The sequence below is a fragment of the Chanodichthys erythropterus genome, chromosome 15 (genome assembly GCF_024489055.1).
Source record: "Chanodichthys erythropterus isolate Z2021 chromosome 15, ASM2448905v1, whole genome shotgun sequence".
NCBI classification, from domain to species: Eukaryota; Metazoa; Chordata; class Actinopteri; order Cypriniformes; family Xenocyprididae; genus Chanodichthys; species Chanodichthys erythropterus.
The window spans coordinates 7,986,558-8,003,004 of record NC_090235.1 but is presented as its reverse complement, the minus strand read 5'-3'; the positions used below and the strand labels follow the sequence as shown (position 1 = coordinate 8,003,004).

Below are 16,447 nucleotides of genomic sequence, written 5' to 3'. Positions count from 1 at the left end.
GCAGGGGCCATAGATGTATCCTTTGCTACCTTTGATATCCCACAATCCTGTGTGTTCCATTCTGTGACAGATGAGCAAGAAAAATAAAGATGGCATCAGAAATTTGCATTTACTGGTCAGTTTGTGTGTAAATGTACGTTTTGGACCAACATTTTCCCACTTTTGATGTCATTTCTAGCGAGAAATTACTACTGTAGTAATTAGTTTAGTTCTCACCAAAGCTCTGTTTAAAAAAATCAGTTCTGTGAGGTGCCTTCATGCACAAACGCTGACTTACAAGTCACTGCCTAATAAGGCAGTGAGGCAAAAAGTCAGCTTCCTAGGTTTTCGGATGCAGCCAGTGAGTCTCATTCTGACGTAGAGCCTGGAAGCATTGAACGTAAACAAAGTAGCAGAATGACAGATGAGAGACGAAATTGTTGAATAAAGTCGTTATTTTGTTAAAAAGTATTCTCATCGCTTCATAACATTAAAGTGTTAGTTCACCCAAAAATGTAAAAATTCGGTCATTTATTACTTACCCTCATGCCGTTCCACACCCGTAAGACCTTCGTTCATCTTCGGAACACAAATTAAGATATTTTAGTTGAAATCCGATGGCTCTGTGAGGCCTCCTTAGCCTGCAATGACATTTCCTCTCTCAAGATCCATAAAGGTACTATCATGAAGCATCAGAGTATAATGAATCAGTGTGTCGAATCATGATTCAACTCGCGTGTCAAACTGCCAACGGCTGAAATCACGTGACTCTGGCGCTCCGAACAGCAGATTCGATGCACTGATTCATTATGCTCTGAAGCTTCCTGAAGCAGTGTTCTCAGATGTCTTTACTGCTTTCAGTTCGGCCATCACTAAATAAGTCGTTATTTATTTATTTTTTTTGGCACATCAAAAATATTCTCGTCGCTTTATAATGTTAATATTGAACCACTGTACTCACATGAACTGATTTAAATGTGTTTTTAGTACCTTTATGGATCTTGAGAGAGGAAATGTCATTGCTCCCTATGCAGGCCTCACTGAGCCATCGGATTTCAACTAAAATATCTTAATTTGTGTTCCGAAGATTTTCGAAGGTCTTACGGGTGTGGAACGACATGAGGGTGAGTAATAAATGACAGAATTTTCATTTTTGGGTGAACTAACTCTTTAAGGTTGAACCACTGAAGTCATATTGACTATTTTAAAAACATTTTACTACTTTTCTGGACCTTGAATGCGGTAATTATGTTGCTTTCTATGGGGCATAATAAAAAATCAGATTTCATCAAAAATATTGGTAGAACTTTACAAAAAGGTTCATTAGTTAAACATTAGTTAATGTTTTAACTAACATGAACTAACCATGAGCAATACATTGTTACTGTATTTACTAATCTTCGTTAATGTTAATTAAATTACTGTTCATTGTTTGTTCATGTTAGTTCACAGTGCATTTACTAATGTTAAGATTTTAATAATGTATTAGTAAATGTTGAAATTAACATTAACAAAGATTAATAAATGCTGTGTAAGTGCAGTTCATTATTAGTTCATGTTAACTAATGTAGTTGACTAATGAACCTTATTGTAAAGTTTTACCAAAAGATCTTAATTTGTGTTCTGAAGATGAATAAAGGTCTTAAGGATGTTTAAAGACATGAGGTTAAGTAATTATAATGACATAAATTTCATTTTTGGGTGAACTAACCCTTTAATGCACTTCTTGTTAAAAACAAAGAATGGAATATATTTTCTTTCTTTCTTTGTATTTTAATATCAATATGGTGTAAAATTACCCTATTCAAATCAATGTGATAAACGAGTTAGGTCAAAAGTAGGCTTAATCTAAAAATGCTTAAAAAGTAGTCAGATTATATTATGTTAAAGTAATGGATTACGTTACTACAATTTTTTGTCATCTAATTTTAAAATCGGTAACCAACTACAATTTGTAATACTTAGCACTGAAGATTAGCTACATAGTGTGAGGTTTTTAATCCACAAGCTGCCAATAAAATGTTTAATATGGAATTAAAGTGATGTTTGATTTCCAAAATAGGATAATTCTGAGTTAATTTCTTTTGTAGGATGCTGAACTCTTGATATCATTTTCAGGATTCCCAGGTCAGCCACCAGAGGTCACCTCATCATCAAGTAAAAAGTAACCTGAAAACTGAAAGAGCCAAATCTTATTGGACATTCAGGAGCGCCACCTGCTGTTTGTGGACTATGTGTTTTTTCTTTCATTAAAAATATTCAAACTGAAAATGAGCTTGTCTAGTGGATTTTGAGCTGATGGCACAGAAAGAAACCCAACATGAAATGAAATCATGACAAGAATCACGTAGAACCATCGGAGCCATCGGATTTCAACTAAAATATCTTAATTTGTGTTCCGAAGATTAACGAAGGTCTTACGGGTGTGGAACGACATGAGGGTGAGTAATAAATGACAGAATTTTCATTTTTGGATCAACTAATCTTTTAATAATCTAACAAACTCTTTTCCACTATATAAAGAACATTTTGTGCAATGGAAAGTTGTAGGTTAAAGGTCCTTCATAGAACCATTGATTCCAATTTATTTGTTTTATTTAAAAATGTATTTTATTATGATTATTATTCAAATTGTAATCTCACTTTTAAGAGTAGGCTAAGTAATTCTACTGACAATGTATCATCACCAAAATTCTGTTTAATTTGGTTTCCAGTTTTGTGCGTACAGCAACACAAACAGGCATTTCAATCAAATTATGCGACTGTCAGACATGGTTGAAGACGTGGAGGAGGAAACCACTTTTCCATCTACGACCTCTTCCACAACTGTGATGACTTTTGTCCTCGAGGTGGAACTGGAGGTAGTTTTGACACTGTGGAAGAAAAATACCAGTTACTGGGACTTTCATTTTATACTCAAAATGATAGAGCTGCAAGATTAATCGGTTAAAGATCACAATCTCTAATCAAGCACCCATATGATCTTCCTAAATTACAGTGATTCGGCTATGATGACTATTAAACCTTTGACAAGTAAGATCACAGTGAAACACTGTGTGGGCACTGTGTTCTGTGTTACAATAATTCAAATGATCACAGATGTACTGGGATAAAAGTTTATACTTCAGATATAAACACTAGTGTGGTAGCGATCAAAATAAAGTAAAACACCTTCGACACTTCAAATAAAGTTACATTGTTACACCAGATGGCGACAAGTGACCTAAAAATGTATTTGTCATTGAATCGTTCATTCAAGAGATTCGTTCAAAAATGCTGATTCATCCAGTAGTGAAACAAGTGAAGTCTTTATGAGTGAGTCATTGAATCATTCATTCAATCTTTTTTTTAGAGTGCAGCAATTAACATTTTGTTAGAACATTTACTAAATTACATAATTTTGTTTAGTTGTCTCTTCAAAATTGTGGGAGAACTATGATCTCTATTTTAAACAAAAGAATTGTCATTCTTAATTAATTCACAATAGTGCAGCTCTACAATATAATACCAATAATAGTGTGTTCCTGAGAGTGCTTTTTCAATGATTTGGGCCTGAACGACTGAGAATTATGTGAAAGAAATCAACAGCTAAACTCACGTGGCTTCTCCATCTAGAAGTCTCCTGTACTCTGCGATCTCCATCTCCAGTCTGGTCTTGATGTCCAGGAGTATCTGGTACTCCTGACGCTGCCTCTCCAGATCAGCCCGGAGCTGCACGATCTGCTTTTCCAGGACGGTGACCTAGAAGCACAAAAAATAAGTGGTTTTGTTCATCTTCAGATCTTACACTCTTAAGATGTACTGAATAATGTATTTTGTGTTCAACAGCGCACAGAAAGTCAGGTTTGGAGTGACATGAGGCTGAGTAAATTATGATTTTTGTATGAACAACACCTTTCAGTGCAAATCTACTCACCTGATATTGGTAGCCTGACAACTTCATGGAGTAACGATTCTTTGTTTCAGACAGTGTGGCCTCCATAGATGATTTCTAAATTGACGAGAACATGCACATTCAGAATAAAGTAATACTAATGCAATGAATTAGTGCCACAAAAACTGCCAGTTGTATATCACTGACCATGGCTATCAGGGACTGGAGTTCGATTTCCAACGACTGCTGTCTGGATTTGACCGTACTGACTTCAGAACGAGTCGTTTTCAAGTCTGTGGTACTGGTGACAACTTCTTGTTTCAGAGTTTCTGTCTAAAATAAGAAGTAGAGGGATGATATATGTGTTGAAATGAGCAGAAAAGCACATTAAAAGACTTTTGTCCTTGTATGTTTTGATAAATCTCACCTTTGTCTTGAACCAGTGCTCAAGATCTCTTTGGTTCTTCGCTGTGACTGCTTCATAGTGCTCACGGATTTCTGCCAGGATCTTGGTGAGATCTTGCTGTGGAGCCGCATCGACCTCGACGTGAACCTGTCCGCTCATTTGTGTGCGTGCAGCCAAGAGATCCTGAGAACATGTATGAATCCATATTCAATTCTCAAGTAACCTCATTGATAAACAACACTTTATTTAACAACACTTAAGCACACATGTTTATTACAAATCATAAAAAATGATTTGAGATTTACGTTTTACAGTCAAAATCTCTATCTATCTATCTATCTATCTATCTATCTATCTATCTATCTATCTATCTATCTATCTATCTATCTATCTATCTATCTGTCTGTCTGTCTGTCTGTCTGTCTGTCTGTCTGTCTGTCTGTCTGTCTGTCTGTCTGTCTGTCTATCTATCTATCTATCTATCTATCTATCTATCTATCTATCTATCTATCTGTCTGTCTGTCTGTCTGTCTGTCTGTCTGTCTGTCTGTCTGTCTGTCTGTCTGTCTGTCTGTCTGTCTGTCTGTCTGTCTGTCTGTCTGTCTGTCTATCTATCTATCTATCTATCTATCTATCTATCTATCTATCTATCTATCTATCTGTCTGTCTGTCTGTCTGTCTGTCTGTCTGTCTGTCTGTCTGTCTGTCTGTCTATATGTCCATCCATCGGTCTATCTATCTATCTATCTATCTATCTATCTATCTATCTATCTATCTATCTATCTATCTATCTGTCTGTCTGTCTGTCTGTCTGTCTGTCTGTCTGTCTGTCTGTCTGTCTGTCTGTCTGTCTGTCTGTCTGTCTGTCTATCTATCTATCTATCTATCTATCTATCTATCTATCTATCTATCTATCTATCTATCTATCTATCTATCTATCTATCTATCTATCTATCTATCTATCTATCTATCTATCTATCTATCTATCTAATCACTTTCACACATGAATTGGCACCTCTGAGTCCAGACATTAAATTCATTGAAAGTTTTTGGGAAGACACAGTACAAGATCTTGATCAAAAATGATGCACCTCTTAATGAAAATAAATGATGTGATGGTATTTCTATCAAGAGAGGAGCATCAATTTTGGGTCAAGATCTTTTATTGATGATGCAAGAGTCGAGCACTCTGTAAAGTCTCCTCCAGCACATCCCAAAGACTTTCTATGAATTTAAGGTGCCGATTCATGTGTGAAAATGGTTCTTTGTGCTCTCTCCCAACCAGCCATTCACAATTTGAGGCTGATGAATTTGTCTTTGTCATCCTGCAATATGGCCATGATGCTTCTTCCTACATGGTTGTTTAAGAAATGAAAAGCTTCACACTCCATCAATTAGGGTTAAAGGAACTGTCTGTCTGTCTGTCTGTCAGTCAGTCAGTCAGTCTGTCAGTCAGTCACACACACACACACACAGAAGCATTATATACCTCCGCATGATTCTTCTTCAAAAAGACCAGCTCCTCTTTCAGGCCTTCGATCTGCATGGTGAGGTCTTTTCTGCTGATGTTGAGGTCATCAAGCACCCTCTTCAGCCCATTAATGTCTGCTTCCACAGACTGACGCAAGGCATGCTCGGTTTCATATCTATCATGCAGAAACATTTTTTTTTTGAAACACTCAACCAGACATTAGATAATTTACTGCAAGAAGTCCACCTCTAAACTGAGGTATACTCTTGAAAATAAAGGTTCCTAAAGGGAGTTTTCACAATGATGCCATAGAAGAACCATTCTGGTTCCTCAAAGAACCTTTCAGTGAACAGTTCTTAAAAGAACCATGTTTTTCTTTGTGTGAAGAACAATTTAATAGTCTAAAGAACCCTTTTCCACTATAAAGAACCTTTTGTGCAATAGAAAAGTTCCATGGATGTTAAAGGTTCTTCATGGAACCCTCAATGTCAGTTTATTTTTAAGAGTGTACAACTAATTTAATGAAATACTCATGTGTTTTATACTTTCTCAAATGTAGAACAATTTCTTAAAACCTTGGTGTAATTCCTATAAATTATTTCAGTGAAAAACCTTTAACAATTTAAACAATATTTAGTAATTGATATGGTCACAGAGATAACATTATTTGTGCAAGTTTGGGTCCAAAATATGTGTGAAAATGCTACTATTTTGCATTTTTCAAAAAAATATTTTGAACAATATGAAATATTTAATCTTGTTTTAATTCAAACTTTTACGTTTATTTCCTGGTAAATGATAAAAAGTCTCACTTCATTCTGAAATCATTCATGGCCAGGCTGGTGTTGTCAATGCTGAGATGGACTCCACCCTTCAAATGAATGGCTGCCATGATCTGGACATAAAAATGAATATACATGATTTACTTTTCCCCCAATATTTAGGATATTTCATAGCATGTAAGCTTGAAAACTGTAACATACCTTAGCCTGAAGATCCTGTATGGTGACATGGTGTGCACTGTAGTCACGAGCAGCAGGAGAGGTTTTGCCATCTAGAAACTGGCGGATCTTCAGCTCCAGATCAGCGTTGGCCTTCTCCAGTGAGCGGACCTTGATCAGGTAAGCAGCCAGACGGTCATTGAGGCTCTGCATGGTGAATTTCTCATTGCCAATGATGCTGCTGTCTGCCAACCCTGACATGCCAAATCCTCCTACAGAAAGAGAGGACTTGGAGATCCGGACCCCTGAACCTCCTGCGCCGCCGTACACGCTGCCAGACCTCACGCTGCCAGACCTCACGCTGCTTATACGGACGCTTTTTTCACTTGCCATGGATGCACGCATGGATGAGCCGCTGGAGGACATGTAGCTGCTGCGGGTGGAGTAGGATGAAGCCATGGTAACCGAGACTTTCTGTCTGTGTCTGTCTGACAGGTCAGTAAATGAAGGAAGGGGAACTCCAGCTTCTTTTATAGAGTGAATTTGAACACATACACAATAACTGGAATTCCGTACATGTCATCACCACATTTTCTGGAACATCTCCAGCAAACTTAAAGGTCACACCTAAGGTGAATTGTAGGATAAAGGACACTGCTTAACAAATCTCTTTGCTTCTATTTGAAGAATTTTGTGTGCATTAGTGGCATGAAAAAACATGCACACACACACACACACACACAAAAATTCCAGTAAAAATATATAAACTTCCTTAAAACAAGATAAATGTATATTTTGAGTAGAACATATTAATACTTGTTTCAGACTTTATTCTTTATATGTTTACTTCTTGCTGTAAGCATGCATAATCTCCACAACATTTTTATACCTCACAAGAGTTTTATGCTTTAACAAGTTTGGGGTCAGTAATAAAAGTAAAAGTCAAAAAGTTTGCATCCAAAGTGAGAGTAAAGACATTTATAAGGATACAAAACATTTCTATTTCAATTAAATGCTGTTCTTTTGAACTGTATATTCATCAAAGAATCCTGAGAAGAAAAAAAAACTATCACAGTTTGCACAAAAGTATTAAGCAGCAAAACTGTTTTCAACATTGATAATAATAAGAAGTGTTTCTTGAGCAGCAAATCAGCATATTAGAATGATTTCTGAAGGATCATGTGACTCTTAAGACTGGTGTAATGATGCTGAAAATTCAGCTTTGCATCAAAGGAATAAATTACATTTGAAAATATATTCACATAAAAAACTTTTTTATTTTATATTGTAATAATATTTTTGGATAAATAATTGCAGCCTTGGTGAGCATCAAAGACTTCTTTCAAAAACATTATAAAATCTTACTAACCCCAAGCTTTTGAGCGAGAATGTGTATGTAGTGTGTATATATATATATATATATATATATATATATATATATATATATATATATATATATATATATATATATATATATATATATATATATATGTTAAACAGCCTGTGTAATATTTTACACAAGTAAATGTATCTTGTTTTAAAGATGTTAGATACATTTACTTGAAAACAAGACAAAAATACTGTAAGAAAAACAACAACACAGGATGGTTTTGCTATCCACTTCGACTGGCAAAAATAGTTTTACTTCACCATTGACACTTTCTTCCCTTCTTTCTTTGATTAGTATAATTTTGCTGTTTCGTTTTCTGTAAATGATTTTCTTGGTTATTTTGTCATTTTTTTCAAAGGCTGCCAAAATTCTAAGTAAACCATTTTAGAAAATCATCCTGTGAAGAGAATCCGGTAGCACAGCAATCATCATGAAGAGAGATGTTAAAAACATGTGAGTTTAAAGACTGGTTCCGCCAGTAACAATTATTTTCAAAAAAAAAAAAAAAAGACTTTCATTGACAGGCGTGTTACCATAAAAATGAATTCTGCTTACTGACCAAACCACGTTTCTTTTATGGGCTGGGCTGGGCTAGGCTGCAGATGATGTGTTTGACATTTGTGGTTTTTGTGTGTAAAGCAGCATTATGATGGAAAGGTGAGGTTTATGCAAAACATGTTCATCAGAACAATAACCAGATTTGTTTGTTTGACGCTTGGCATTTTATCAGCAAAAGAAACATCTTTCATTCCAGTTTGACCTTTTAGGTGCTTTACAACATTGAGATTTGTCAAGATTGTGCATTGCTAACTGCTTTATTGCACTCTATGACCAAATACTAACCCTATACTGTAACTTATCTTATCTTATGCATGTTTACTTTCGCTACCATTGTTTTTTTTTGTATTCATTCAGCAGATGCAGTCATCTGAAGACTGCTGACCTAGAGTATAATGTTTGTCTAGTATGTGTGATTTTAAAACTATTCGACAGAGTGAAGGCAGTCAGCTTTATTTGAGAAGCAGTGATTTGAAAACATTATACTCTGTTTTTAATAGGATGCAAATTATTTCTTACCTGGATTTAACTGAGGATGTTGTTGGATTAGGATTGGATATGTTTAATAATATGCATGAAAATGAAAATTATCCTATGATTTACTCACCCTCAAGCCATCCTAGGTGTATATGACTATCTTCTTTCAGCCAAACACAGTCAGAGTTATATTTAAAAATATCTTGACTCTTCCAAGCTTTATAATGGCAGTGAATGTACCCAAGATCATGAAGCCCAGAAAAGCGCATCCATCCATCATAAAAGTAATCCATACGGATTACTCTAGGGCAGTGGTCACCAACCTTTTTAAGCCCAAGATTCCTAACCTTGACCTTTATGAAAGACAAGATCTATCTATTGAAGATTTGATAGAAAAAGACAGCCCAGATTGTATTTAGTATTTTTTCATGGCCAGTTCAGATTCTGATTTATTTATTTATTTATTTCTACAAGCAAATTGGCTGATTCCAATACTGCTTGCAGATATTATTATTATTATTATTATTATTATAAACAAAAATATCTTGCTATTTCAAATTAGAAGTAACCACTGCATTTTAATCTCGATCCAAACAAAGATGCTACACACACGAGCAGTTGTTTTTGATCTGAATTAGATTTAATTTCTAGATTTGAAGCAAAAACAGAACGTTCTGACTTTATCTTTGTGAAATTATATGCAAACAAAAAAAGCATGAAACAAAAACAGCAGACGCAAATTAACTCTCTGTCAGCAGGTGGAGCTTATGCAAGAGTAGTGATAAAGCATCTCCTTGGTTACCGCTGTAAACAAAGCAGCACTGACTTGCTTATCAATAGCCATAGATATATACACTAGATGTCGCCTTGGGGTTCTAAGCATGCGTCAAAACCGCCGCCATCTTGGAACAGGGGTCTTGTCATAGGAAGTAGCTAGGTAACGCTGCTATCTCCGCCTGTACTTTGAATTTATGGAAGATGCCAGACTTTTGTGCTGCGTATGGATGTTCAAACGAAAGAAATCTAAAAACCAGACAGCAAGGGATTACATTTCACAAGTGAGAATGTGTTTTATGATATTGAATGTTACGAAATTATATTTCTGGTTACGTCCTTGGTTAACGACCGCAGCTAATCCACGCTAGTTACCCATTAGTTTTTGACAGTTTGCGTGGCGGGGCAGCTGCCACTCGACCTGTCACTGCTATACTCGCCTGCCCCACGACCTGCCACGGAAAAACGCGTCTGTCAGTCAACCTGCCACGGCTATACTCGCCTGCCCCACGACCTGCCACGGAAAAACGCGTCTGTCAGTCAACCTGCCACGGCTATACTCGCCTGCCCCATGACCTGCCACGGAAAAACGCGTCTGTCAGTCGACCTGCCACGGCTATATTCACCTGCCCCGCGACCTGCTACGGCAAATCTACAAAAAGTAGATTATCTTAATATCAAAACCTTAAATTTTCTCTGGACTCAATGATAAATACATATTTGACCGTTGGAACGAACCCCCCAAAAAAACCTAGAAAATCGAATTCACGCCAATTTATGGTGATTTTATTTCTGTTAGACCCTTGCCTACATTCACGCTGATGCATTAAAGAGGAAGGCTCCCCTGTTCCAAGATGGCGGCTCTATTGACGCATTCGTTCCAATGAACTGCCGTAGCCAAGGCGATATCTAGTGTATATATCTATGATAAATAGCTACTTTATTCGCAGGTAAGAGCATTGTTGCCAAGTCCACGATTTTCCTGTGGAATTGGGCTACTTTTGCACTGTTGCCACAGGTTGTTTTTTTCTCCTCTTCGCGTCCATCTTCAGTGTCTCTGGCCTTTTGTTAAGGGCCGTTCACAGACTCAGGCATGATGTGGGATTTTTCCCTTTATCACTGTCCCAATAGCTCCCGAAAATAACAGAGAAATAAATACAAAAATACAGTACAGGCACTGGAGAAATATAATGTATTTTTGTACTCATATTTCTATTATTTTCTATTATTAGCTACTTGGACAGTGATAAAGATCTACCAGTCGATCATGATAGGGGGTTAATAAAGGCCTTTTAAAGTGAAGCGATGCTTTTTTTGTAAGAAAAATATTTATATTTATAACTTTATAAACTATAATCACAGGCTTTCGGCAACAGCCATATGCGAGTCAAGTTCCGGCGGAAGAATGACCTCCGACCCAAACGCGGAATCGCAGAGGATAGAGCAAAACAAAACACCCGTCATGAATTAGAAGTCTAAAACGAGAAATGTTAGACGATTTCGATATAAGAGAAGAGGAGCTTGAGATTGTTGCCCAGCCCTATTTGTTTGAACTGTGAGAGGCGTCTAAGCTTACGATACTCCTACATTCTACGTCATGCTTGACGTGACCTCTGACTCAACATTATGGTTTATAAAGTTATAAATATGGATATTTTTTCTTACAAAAATGCATCGCTTCACTTCAGAAGGCCTTTGTTAACCCGATGGAGCCATATGGATTCCTCTTATGATGGATGGATGCACTTTTTTGGGCTTCAGAATCCATTACCATTATAAAGCGGAAGAGCCAGAATATTTTTTAATATAACTGTGAGACAACTGAAAGAAGAAAGTCGTATACACATAGGATGGCTTGAGGGTGAGTAAATTACGGAATAATTTTCAGTTGTGGGTGAACTAACACTTTAAAATGCTGTGCTCTCTTTTTCATTTGTTTTGGTCACTTTCTAAATTGCACCTATAAACAATAGATGACATAACCACACACATTTTGTTTATTTTTATTGTTGTAAATGCTCACAAACCACATTTTGACAGCTTGATAGGAGGTGCATCCTCCAACCGACATGAGTCTGATGTGCTTCACTTAACAAGAGATGTTGAAGAGGAAGAAATTACCGTCCCACCATCAACCACCTCTTCCACAACAGTGATCACTGCTTTTTTGGTGGTAGTAATGGAGCTGGAGGAGGAGCTGGAGCCGGAGTTGTCTGAGATGGCCAGGCTGTTTGGAAACAAAAAAAAATGCAACTAGTTAAACCTGTAATTTCTCTTTTGTACTACAGATGTGGTATTTTAAGCATAGTTTTCTTTCTTTCTTTCTTTCTTTCTTTCTTTCTTTCTTTCTTTCTTTCTTTCTTTCTTTCTTTCTTTCTTTCTTTCTTTCTTTCTTTCTTTCTTTCTTTCTTTCTTTCTTTCTTTCTTTCTTTCGTCCAATGAATAAAGAATTAACAAGTTCATTAAATTGTTTTTTTGTTTGTTGTTTTAGTTGTTCTAGAGAATAGCAGGAAAAGAATGTATGTTTCTCAGTCTGCATGTTATGCAAGAATATGGATATGGAGCATATTCCAGTTCTGTGATTTACCTGCCGCTGGCCTCTGCATCTAGCAGTCTTCTGTACTCTGCAATCTCCAGTTCTAGTCTGGTCTTGATGTTCAGGAGCATCTGGTACTCTTGACTTTGGCGCTCCAGATCGCTGCGGAGTTGCACCAGTTGGCCCTCCATTCCACTCACCTACAAGCCCGAGGGGAGAAGACAGAACTTTTAACCCCAACACAGGTCATTTTAAAGCCTTATTAATGAGCTGGCTACAGTGAGAGTTCTGTCTGTAAGATTTATGAGATTCTTAGCTTTAGGAGCTCTCACCTGTGCCTGGTAGCCAGACAGCTGCATCGAGTAGCGATTCTGAGTCTCACTCAGGGTGCTTTCCATGGATGATTTCTGTGAGGTAGGGATAATGAGAAAAACACATTTTAGCAATGGCCAAAATTTTACATTTTCTATAAAGTTTGATAACCAGAAAGTGTTAAAATACCTTCTATCTTACTTTTCAATGGTTTTATCATTTAGACATAATACATTTATTTTATGTGAAATAATGCTTAAAGGATTAGTTCACTCTAATTAATTGAAGGTATATTAATAAATATCCTGATGCATCCAAGCTTTATAATGGCAGTGAACGGGACCAATGAGTATGAAGCTCAAGAAAGTGCATCCATCCATCATAAACGTACTCCACACGGCTCCGGGGGGGTAATAAAGGCCTTCTGAAGTGAAGCGAAACATTTGTGTAAAAAAAATTCCACATGTAACAAGCTATAAAGTAAAATATGTAGATTCCATATTCAACTTACGGAAAAAGCGTAACTGACGTCACATCAGTCACACTTTTTTTCGTAATTTGAATACAGAAGTCGTTAGACGTAGCGTGAACTGCGAGAGTTTTACACTTCCTTCGTAAGTTGAATCGGAAGCTAGATATTTTACTTCATAACTTGTTAAATATGGCTATTTTTTTTTTCTACACAAATGTATCGCTTCACTTCAGAAGGCCTTTATTAACCCCCCTGAGCTGTGTTGAGTACGTTTATGATGGTTGGATGCACATTTTCTAGCTTCATACTCGTTGGTCCTGTTCACTGCCATTATAAAGCTTGGATGCATCAGGATATTTATTAATATAACTTCGATTGTGTTCATCAGAAAGAAATCATATACAGGATGGCTTGACAGCGAGTAAAGCTTGGGGTAGTTTTCATTTTAAAGTGAACTAATCCTTTAAGCAAATGGCACCATTTGGTTTTGAGATTTTTATATCTAATGCACTGACATTCATACACTATGTAATATTGACAGCTAGAGGTTGAACTAGGTACTGCAGTCCAAAATCGAAATATTCGACTTGATGCTCATGCAGGTTGCCAGATTGAGGACACACAACAAAAAACAAGAGTAATTAACAATGGAAAGTGACGAGCCTTACAGTATAATTTGATCAGTTAATGTATGAGTTTGTAATGTTTTTATTGGTCAGGTAGAATTTTCAATCTCTGACCAAGTTCATTCAGGGTGTCAAAATACTATTGGATAAATTGGCAGTGGGTGGGATCACACAGACCAAAACAAAAACAGACATTCCAACATGTCATGCACATTTCAAAATAGAATAACTGGCTATAGCTTTGTTTTTCAGAGAAATAAGTATTTGTACTTAGCATGTTTCCTACATCTTAGATTTGAATGCTTTATTACAGTCAAAAAAATAATAATAATAATACATAGAGCTCATTTAAGTGTTATTTATGTGTCTAAATAGTGTTTTTTGGGCCCATTTCTTCTACAAATACTCACCATGGCAAGGAGGGACTGAAGCTCAATCTCCAGTGACTGTACTGTGCTCTTCACTGTGTTGACCTCAGTTTTCGAAGTTTGCAAGGTCTCTGTGCTTGTTACAACCTCTTGTTTCAAGGTCTCAGACTGCAAAATAAGTAGTTAAAAAAAAAAAAAAAAAAACTTTAATTAAATGCTTGTATAAACCCAACATAGAGGTAGCTGTGCTAATGTTTTTGTCTTTGCAAGATCTGGTCAGTTATCAAAATGTTGTTTTAATTTCAGTATAGATGTTTTGCTTTTCTTTCATTAACTATTATTTGGATCAGCTTTATTATTTTATTTCCAACATTTTTGAGCTGGGCACCTAGACTGCCTGAGTCACGTTCTGGACTGAACCAACCTTCTGCTGGAACCAGCCTTCAAGGTCTCTCTGGCTCTTGGCTACGACGGTCTCATAGTGCTCACGCATCTCAGCTAGAATTTTGGTGAGGTCTTCCTGTGGTGCGGCATCAACTTCCACGCTGACCTGTCCACTCATCTGATCATGTGTGGTCAAGAGGTCCTGAAGATAGATCATATATCATTTTTAGATGTCCATTGTAAAATATCTTCCCATCATCACCTGTTTATTCTTGACTTCAAATGTCTTGGTATGAAAATATGTTACAAAACAGTGACATCTTGAGCTCGGGGCTATAAAGCACCTGTGTGACCTGACCTCCTGTCTAAAAAGTTTAACTGGAACAGTTTTAGCATAAATCTTGTGGTTTGCTCTGCTCCATTATGAACAGCTTCGAAATGATTTTGAATATAACAGCTTTGAAATAATTTACCTCCTTGTGATTCTTCTTCATGAAGACCAGCTCCTCATTGAGCCCTTCAATCTGCAGATTGAGGTCTTTGTTGTTCATGATGAGCTCACTAAGAACACTCTTTAACCCTGAGATGTCGGCCTCCACAGATTGACGCATTGCCAGCTCGTTCTCATATCTGTCAAATAAAAAGGTACAAATGTACATTTAGACAGCACATATTTGATAAAATATATTTATTTATTGAAAAATAAAACAAAATAAATATAATTACTTCATTCTGAAATCATCTGCAGCCAAGCTGGCATTGTCAATGCTGAGGTGGACTGTGTTCTTTACCTGCACGGCACCCAAGATCTGAGAAGAAAACCCCCCAAAAGTTTGTTTGTTTACATGTTATATAGTGAATAAAGAGTATTAGGTTATGCAATTTTCCTATAGCAGTAGCCACAAAGAATCTACCTATACTATACTTACTTTAGCCTGGATGTCACTGATAGTAGCCTGGAAGGCCGAGTAGTCACGAGCACCGCCTGTAGGAGAGATTTTGCTCTCAAGGAATTGGCGTATCTTCAACTCAAGGTCTGCATTGGCCTTTTCAAGGGAGTGGACTTTCCCTAGGTAAGTAGCCAGACGGTCGTTGAGATTCTGCATGGTGAACTTCTCATTGCCAATGACGCTGTCATCTGCTCCTCCAGAGACACTGAATCCTCCACCTGATGCAGCTCCAAATCCCCCACCGAATCCTCCACCAGCCCCTCCTGCAGCACCAAATCCACCTCCAAAGCCAAAGCCACCACCTGACCCTGCTGCAGACATGGAGCGAGAGGCACTGGAGATACGGACCCCTGAACCTCCTGCACCCCCGTACACGCTGCCAGCCCTAATGGCGCTGATTCGGCCACCTCCTCCACCTGAAGCAGAGAATCGTGAGGAGCCCATTGAGGACCTGCTGGAAACAAAGCTGCCGCTGGAGAAGGTGGTAGCCATGTGGACGGTGGTTTGTTGTCTCTGCTCTGCCTGGAGAGTGAGTACAGTGGAGAAACTCAGGGTCCTTTTATGTGCTGGTGAAGCTGACAAGAAAAGACATGGTAACCTTTTTTCCATCAAACATTTGCTGACAGCAAGAAACTCTGTCACCTTAAATCATCTTAAGTGAACAGAGACACTAAGACACGTAATGCTTGCTGATTGATCACCCCCTCAAGTAAGATAGAAGCTTGCATACCCCCTCTAAACTTTTCTCAGATAAGAGCTACATGTTCAGACATTTGTGGAGGTTTCTTGTTTTTCACTGCTGGTTTCACTGTAAAGCCCCTTATGCTCTAAAACCCTTGAATATTCTAGACCACCATTAAAGGGATAGTTCGCCTCAAAAATGGAAATTCTGTCAAAATGTACTCACCCTCAAGTTGTTTCTTTCTTCT

General features: G+C 37.3%; 2 protein-coding genes across 2 annotated transcripts; both read right to left on the bottom strand.

Moving 5' to 3' along the window:
* Window positions 1-3,573: 3,573 nt before the first annotated feature.
* krt1-19d (keratin, type 1, gene 19d) lies at window positions 3,574-7,064 on the bottom strand. The gene is made up of 7 exons (XM_067411848.1): window positions 6,714-7,064; window positions 6,543-6,625; window positions 5,749-5,905; window positions 4,281-4,442; window positions 4,061-4,186; window positions 3,896-3,970; window positions 3,574-3,720 (listed from the first exon to the last, which is right to left on the bottom strand). Exons 1-7 carry the CDS (start codon window positions 7,062-7,064, stop codon window positions 3,574-3,576), a joined length of 1,101 nt encoding a protein of 366 aa, XP_067267949.1.
* A 4,891-nt stretch (window positions 7,065-11,955) lies between these two features.
* krt1-19e (keratin, type 1, 19e) lies at window positions 11,956-16,046 on the bottom strand. Its single transcript, XM_067411849.1, has 8 exons — window positions 15,498-16,046; window positions 15,295-15,377; window positions 15,042-15,198; window positions 14,609-14,770; window positions 14,227-14,352; window positions 12,739-12,813; window positions 12,458-12,606; window positions 11,956-12,097 (listed from the first exon to the last, which is right to left on the bottom strand). Exons 1-8 carry the CDS (start codon window positions 16,008-16,010, stop codon window positions 11,956-11,958), a joined length of 1,407 nt encoding a protein of 468 aa, XP_067267950.1. The 5' UTR covers window positions 16,011-16,046.
* Window positions 16,047-16,447: the final 401 nt, after the last annotated feature.

Excerpts from the sequence above, each read along its gene's own strand:
- krt1-19d (XM_067411848.1), bottom strand. The coding sequence starts at position 7,064 with ATGGCAAGTGAAAAAAGCGTCCGTATAAGCAGCGTGAGGTCTGGCAGC. Across the intron at positions 4,443-5,748 it reads TGAAGAAGAATCATGCGGAG|GATCTCTTGGCTGCACGCAC; the intron begins GTATATAATGCT and ends ACATGTTCTCAG. Across the intron at positions 3,971-4,060 it reads TCCAGTCCCTGATAGCCATG|AAATCATCTATGGAGGCCAC; the intron begins GTCAGTGATATA and ends TCGTCAATTTAG.
- krt1-19e (XM_067411849.1), bottom strand. The coding sequence starts at position 16,010 with ATGGCTACCACCTTCTCCAGCGGCAGCTTTGTTTCCAGCAGGTCCTCA. Across the intron at positions 14,353-14,608 it reads AAGGCTGGTTCCAGCAGAAG|TCTGAGACCTTGAAACAAGA; the intron begins GTTGGTTCAGTC and ends CTTATTTTGCAG. Across the intron at positions 12,814-14,226 it reads TTCAGTCCCTCCTTGCCATG|AAATCATCCATGGAAAGCAC; the intron begins GTGAGTATTTGT and ends CCTACCTCACAG.